Source organism: Cucurbita moschata, unplaced genomic scaffold, assembly GCF_002738365.1.
Source record: "Cucurbita moschata cultivar Rifu unplaced genomic scaffold, Cmos_1.0 Cmo_Scf00083, whole genome shotgun sequence".
NCBI lineage: Eukaryota > Viridiplantae > Streptophyta > Magnoliopsida > Cucurbitales > Cucurbitaceae > Cucurbita > Cucurbita moschata.
This window is the reverse complement of record NW_019268599.1, coordinates 502,979-510,671: the sequence shown is the minus strand read 5'-3', so window position 1 is coordinate 510,671 and position 7,693 is coordinate 502,979. Positions and strand designations below refer to the sequence as shown.

At 36.6% G+C, this 7,693-nt stretch overlaps 1 protein-coding gene across 1 annotated transcript in view; it reads left to right on the top strand.

Annotated features, from left to right (window-relative positions):
* Positions 1–3,183, top strand: part of LOC111438879 (uncharacterized mitochondrial protein AtMg00810-like) — a 5,254-nt gene extending 2,071 nt beyond the window's left edge. Inside the window, exon 3 of the mRNA XM_023076705.1 lies at positions 3,007–3,183. Coding sequence (XP_022932473.1) covers positions 3,007–3,183 — 177 coding nt within the window. The remainder of the gene's footprint in view (positions 1–3,006) is intronic.
* The last annotated feature ends 4,510 nt before the right edge of the window (positions 3,184–7,693 follow it).

The following is a 7,693-nucleotide window of genomic DNA, read 5'->3' as shown; positions in this document are numbered from 1 at the left end:
TTTTTTTTTAAAAAAAAAAAAAAAAAAAAAAAAAAAGAGTATTGAGGATAAAGAAATATTTATTGTCGTCCAGCGGTGAGGATATTTGGCTTTCACCCTAAGAGATTTGGGTTCAATTCTCACCAATTGTGAAAACTTGCATCCTTAATCCATCTCGTTTGTACCTTAATCCATCTCGTTTGTATAGAGCGTTGAGGACAAAGAAATATTCATTGTTGTTCAGTGGTTAGGATATCTGGCTTTTGCCCAGGAGACTCGAGTTCTCCGCAATGGAAAACTTGGTTAGGATATTTAGCTTTTATCCTTAATACATATCGTTTGTATTTTGGATATACGTATAACCATGGTCAAAGAAACAACAATAACTTGGTGTCATTTTGTAAGATTTTTTTAATCTTATTTTGAATATTTGTATAATCATCGAGAAGTTTAGAGGCGTTGAGTTGTTCAGCGGTTAGGATAAGGCTTTCACACAACAAACTTGAGTTCAATTCATGGCCATGAAAAACTTAGTATCGATATTTGTAAGGACTTCATCCTTTATCATCTCATTTGTATTATGTATATGGAAAACTTGGTACCATTTTGTAGGATATTTTGATTTTATCCTTAATCCATGTGGTTTGTATTTTAGACATTTGTATAACTGAGAAGTTGATAGGCTTTGTTAGGATATTTAGATTTGATCTTTAATTCATGTCGTTTGTATTCACTATTGAGAAGTTTAGAGGCGTTTTGGACAAAGAAACAACAATAACTTGGTGCCATTTGGTAAGATTTTTGTATTTTGGACATTTGTATAACCATCGAAAAATTTAGAGGGGTCGATGATAAAGAAATATCAATTATGGTCTAGTGGTTAGGATATGTTAATTTAATATATTTAATTGGCATCAAACTCAAGTGAGTGCGAGAGTTTTAATAGTTATATGTTAATTTAATATATATATTTAATTGACATCCAACTCAAGTTAGTGGGAGAGTTTTAAGTTAGCACACATACCAGTCTAGCAAACTATCATTGATGTAAATCTCTTAGTATATTTTATATATTTTTATTTGGGTCAGGTCTAATCTAAAGGTTTTGTCCAATGAACTCAAAATCGAACCGAATCAATTCAGGTTCAAAAAAATGAACCCAAACCAATCTGAAAAACTAATCTGACCCGACCCAACTCAACTCTTATAGTTCGGGTTGGGTTGGTTCGGGTTGTTGGCTTCAATGCACACCCCTAACCAAAAGCTTATAAACTTTCGAGCCTTTTACCAAAAATGCTACTTACACTTCCAAAAGCGCCATGAAATAAGTCTTAATTAAATGAATTAAGGTTTAAGGCTCGAATTGAAAATCTAAACTTTTGCTCAAAACTTACCTCTGAGAACTCGATTGGGCACGGTGTTCCAAGCACTTTCAAACTTGGAGCCCTTCTCCAAAAGTGTAGTTGTAGGCAATCGAGCCATTTTATCCAAATTCTTTTCTAGAATATTTTATTTTGTTTTATTTTATAAATTTTTTCTCCTTATTTTGGAGAATTTTCCTTTCTATAACGGGTGGAAATTCTTGTTCTATAATTAATTAAGAACAAAACAACTTCAGTAAAATTACAAAATTATATTTTTGCAATTTTTTTTTTAAAATTCATCTCCGGTGTTAAGAATTCTATAGCCAACTCGAAAACTTTTGTTCTGGCAACTGAACTAGTCTTAAAAAAGTTTGGGTACAACTCTCTCATCTTTTTCTTTTTATTTTTTTTTCCGTCGCTTCCTTGGCTTGATGATTCTTCTGCGGGACCTCGACTAGGGTGATAACCTTGGTACTTAGTTCCTTAACATCTATTTGGAGTTTTTTTTTTTAATTAATTAATTTATTTATTTTTATGAGTTTCTCTCCGTAGGTTAAGTTTCTCAGGAGGGAAGTTCTCATGTTCTATGACATGTGAGGGGTCCAGGGTGTACTTGGTCAACATCAAAAATGAAGTACGTTACCCACGGTAGCAAGGTTGGGTGGTTCATGCCAATTTGTTGGCTACAGCGTCGATCGGCTCCAATATCTCAAACAAACGATAAATCTTGAGTTTATTTTGTGGACTTGACAAAATAGGGAGTTGGTACCGTAAATTCACAAGAGAAATACTTTCTATTTCTTCATAAAGAACAAAGAAAAAAAAAAGTAAATGAATGGTTTCTTGTTAACTTCAAGACTTAAACAATGGGGTCTCACCCTTTCACTAGCCCGAGAGAGATTTAGTCTATGATTAGATTATAAATTAATTGTTCATTACTTAAGAAACAAGATATAATTATAAGCATAACAAAAACTTTTGACTCAAATGAAATTACAAATAATTTATATATTATGAAGTTGCATTTAATAGATACATCCATAGACGCAACTAGTCCTATAGAACATACAATTGTAACTCAACGTTAATCGTGAAGTAACTTAGGATTAATGAATAAAAATTAATTTATTAAAGAGCATTTGTAAGTCTATAAGATCTTCATACGGGAATGTTCAAATTATTGTTTAATATATTTGATAATTAAATTTAAAATAGAAAAATATATAAATGTTGAACGTTCAAATTAATAGTTAAATATATAGTTTCAAGTTTCTAGGGGTATATCCATATATTCGGATAAATCGACTAACTTAAACTACTCAATTCAAATAATTAAGATTGAGTTGGGTTAAAAATTTAGATCGGCTTGTAAGTTAACATTTTTTTTTTTGTTGGATCAATACGAGTCCAACCAACTAAAAATAGGTTACAATTCAATCCTATCCTATCTTGAGGTCCAAGCAGATATTGTCCTCTTTGAATTTTTTCAGCCTCCCCCTTTAGACTTTAACATGGTTAGGGAAAGGTTTTGATACCTTACCAAAGTTGTTTTGTTCTCCGCCCCAATCAATGTAAGTTTCTCCCATTGACATGGTTAAAAATGTAGGCTTTTTCAAAGAATTACTGACTCCCATTTACACTAGTGACATGGTTGAAAATGTAGGCTTTTGCAAAGAAATCCAGACTTCCATTTACATTGCTAAGTGATGAGGGTAACAAAGTAAGGAAAGAATGGGGAGTTCCTGCCGATCTTTTTGGAACATTGCCTAGACGACAGACTCATGTTCTTGATAAGAATGGGATTGTGCAGCTCATTTATATAACCAATTCCAACTCGTAAAGCATATTGATGAGACCCTCAAATTACTTCATAGCCTTTAAATCTATGTATTTCTTGTAGAATTAGGAAGGTGCTATTTGTTGGCATCAAGCAATTATCTGGTTCTAGTTGATATCAATTGAAGCGGTTATGTGTATCAAAGAACCATAAATAAATTTGAAGAACTCTATTGTTTTATGTAGAAGAGTTTAGGTAAAAGCCACCACATCGGGTTCTTTTTTACCAAGTCTCATTCAGGTACGAACAGCCAATTTATCTTAATCGAAATAGATATATAAACGACTATAAATATTCACTTTTTGTTCGAGACCTTGTGTTGGGTAATATAGGAAGTAAGCACAGCTTTGTAATATGTATCCTTGTCCAACACTTCATATTGTTTGCTTTCATTAAACTTAAATTTAATTGTTAATCTAAAGTTGTTACAATAGCTTACTAAAAATGATATCGCATATTTTTTATAGTGTTTTTCACGAATCTTAACCGCTCATACTATAATAGAATATGAATAGATGGCTTGTATATGATGCTATAAAAACATTTATTAGCGTTTTTTTTTAAATTAAAGTTATAATATGTTAATTCAAGCTACTGGAAGACTCATGCTTGTACATGCGTAGGAAAGTGCTACACATCCAATTTTGTCTGGACATGAAGTCATCCAATTTTATCATATCTTTCATGCGTATATGAGAGTTGTATTTCATGCTAGTTTGTTGTTTTGCATGTCAATCACATCATATCAATCATTTTACATACATATGCCATATCATAACGTTTCCATATTTCCAAACATAAAAATTTTCATCATAACATATCATACCATAACATATCGTATCACAATATACCATAACATAAACATATCAATTTATTACATACATCGTACCAGAACATATATCATATCATTTTCATATCGTATTACAACATATATATATATATATATATTCGTCATTCATATGTCATATCATAATCGTATCATTTCGTAAACATTTCATAGGCATATTGTTTCCATATGCATACCTAGTCATATCGTATTTTTAATCTTGTCATAACCTTATTGTCCTTATACATCTCATAGTCGTATCATTTCATGGACATACCTTAGTCATATTGTTTCCCAAACGTACACTAACCATATAGTTTTATCAATCTATCATTTTCTATACATAACCTATACATATCGTTTTTTCAATCTATCATAACCATATCAATTTCTATACATAACCTAACCGTGTCGTTATATTAATAATATCTTAGTCATATCATTACATTACGTTCATCGCATCATTCTCATATTCTACTCAAACATATTATAACGTAAGAGTTATCATACCATTCACATATTATAACATATACATATCATACCATAGTCATATCGATTCATAAACAATTTACACATATCAAATATATGACATGTGCATAATCACGAGGCACGTGTCAACATCAAATATAATCATGTCAATAATAACGTCATTTACTTAGTTGGCCGACATTCTATTTTATTTATAAAATTGGCTTGACTTGTCCCTCAAAGGTTATAACGATGTGAGAGAATTGATTCATGTGGTAATTGTAAGAGAAACTTTCCATTTTTGATGATGGGAGATCTGGTGGTGTTAGGACAAATGTGCAGAGATAATGAATTGGAAGAAAGGGGAGAGAGCAAGGGGAGTTGGTTGAGTATTTTGAGGGGGAAAGTGGGCATGTGAGAGGTTGGAGGATAGATGAGATTAGTTGATTTGTTTAATTATTATTTTTTTACTGGTATGCCCTAACATAAATTTTATGTGGAAACCTTTCTTAAAATAATTAATAAAATAATGTTATGAACTTATACGTTTGCATTAAGAGTCTTAAAACAAAAACAACGAAAAATTTTCAATGTAAAATATAAATAAAACTAAAGAAAAAATTAAAATGTTGCCTTAATCTAACTTAATATCTAAGAAGTGAAAATGCAACTACACTAACATATGTTCCATGATCGTCAACCACACATGGATGTCTTGCCTTCACCTAAAATCTAAGAATAACACAAGATCTCAATATTTTAAGAAATACTTATTGAGTGATCCCACTATTGGTGTTGGTCAATGCAAACACATGCATCCTATCATTTTAAATCGTATTCTCTAAGCCTACTTTTCAAACTTGCAAATTGGATATATGGTACTTCTCTGCACACTACATGTAACGACCCTAAATTTCCACATATCTAGAGTCGCCACTAACGTCTCGGTGCTCATCTCTAATGCAGAATAAAAATCTAAGCATACTCATCTTTAATAGCGGAAAAATTTAAAACTTCAAAATACATTAAAACATTGGAAAACACTGCCGGACTTACGTGTTTCAAACATTGTGCTGGAGTTCAAAAAGATAAAATAAAACGATTACAAATTAATTAATATAAATGAATGAAATGCAAACGCCCTATCCTAACCAAGACTAGGAATTAAATATGCATCTATCCTATGCACGCGCCACAGTCTCTGATCACGATGCCACCGTCAACCGTACATGGGCGCCTTGCCTTTACCTGAAAAAACAATATGGCACACGGCCTAGTGACCCCACTATAGGGGCCATGCTAATGCAAACACATGCAATCATGAATAGGGACCTATCTCTAATCATCTTATGGGTGGCCTCCAGTCTCGGACAAATTGGATGTGTAGTACTTCCCTACACACGACTCACACGTGCGAATGTGAGTCCCCAGGGCGCTCGCACGCCCCCTGGACCCTCTGGTCAAGCTAATCTGTAGCGACGTCCGGAGGTCAGCAGAACCCCATAGTGTCATGCGCCTCATGAACACCCTCATCTGTGTGCTTTCGCACCTGTGCGCATTCGCGCTCATCGTAAGGTGCGCGTCCGCACTCATCATCTCTAGGGGAAGTAGCCCTATGCTTATGAACATACAAAATGCATGAGGTCCCTCTAAATCCATCGTAATGTCTCTTCTGACACAACCCTCTAGTCTCATCTCTTTGTTACTCTAGGTAACGCATACTCGTGGATATTTATATTACTATCATTTTCATGCTCTTAGGGTTGTGTCCTACGTCGATCTAACGATATGATGCAATATGACACTCATCATCATCTAGCATGCTCAATATGAAAAACATCATCATATTAAGGTAAAAATCATGCAATCATCATGCTCATCATAATGCCACAACGTGCGTCAAACATATCAAGCGTCACTCAACAAAATATGTATATACTGGCACATAACATCAAGCATCATACAATTTATTTAGCCTATCCTATAGTAAGGCCACTTACTTGGTTGGCCTTGGCCGAAGTACTCCATAAATCGCTAAACGTAAGCTCCCGTTCCGTGAGAGCTGCTCCCTACGTCCCCGGGGTTTGTTTCCTATCACACCGTCCACCACTTTCCGTTAGTATTTCACAATTAATTTACCTATAATTTAATAAATGTGAAATACGGCTCTGAAACGGCCTCGGATACCTTAATCGGGGCCGAAAACAGATTCAGGAGGGTCGAAACAGTGGAAACCGGGCTGAAAATAGGTGAGCCGAGCCGAAGAGCCGTTGGAGCCGCCGGAGCGTCACCGGAGGGAGCCCGAGCCGTTTGCGCCGAGCCGAGCCGAGGGATTGCCTGCGCCGTTGAGTGACACGTGGCAGTAGCAGAGAAAGCCACGTCGGGCGGCAGTGTCGGGTCAAAGCGCGGGTCGCAGCCCGGTTCGTGTCGTGGTTCGGGTCGTGGGCTGTGGAAGGCTACTGGGCCAAGACTAATCGTTGGGCCTCGGCTTACTGGGCTGGGCCGCAGGAGTTTGGTTTGCAGGCCGACTCAATTGGACCGTGGGTCTGGTCTGGGTTGGTTCAACTGAACCGTAGCTTCTGGGCCGGTTTGAGGTTTGGGCCGCTGTAGTTGGGCTGGGCCGAAGGCAGAGGCCAAGGGAGGAACGGGCTGCTCTCCCGGGTTCTGGGTTCCAGTTGACCCGGATCCGTGGATCTCGTCTTCCTTACCCGACTTCGGCCGATTTTTCGGCGAGCTTTCTCTCTCTTTCCCGCGGCGTTTCCGTTGCCGATTTCGGTCCTCTTCCTTCCCTTTTCTTCTTTGTTCGTCGTCCTTCTTTCTTTTCTGGGAGTTTTGCGGCCTAAAAGCCATAGATCTAAGAATCGATTAAGAAACCTAATTTTTTCGACCTCGGTTACCGACGACGACGTTTACAAAATAACACAAAACGCACCCTGAGTTATTGTGCTTTCGTTAGGGATCCCTCTTATGGTGGTAACAGGTCATTTGGTGTTAGTTTGAGGGTGGTTTGAGGGCTCGTCGGAGAAACTGGACACTCGCCGACGTTTGTCCGAAATCTCTCTCTCTCTCGAAATTTTCTCTCTTTTCTCCCTTTGCAGGTGTTCTGAAACTTTGCATGGTGCGTGGGTTGAGGGTGGGCGTGCTGTGGCCGTCGTTTTGCATGGGTTCCGCGAAACTCGGCGGTCGCCGGAAAACTCGCGGGTTTTCCGGCGACTGAGT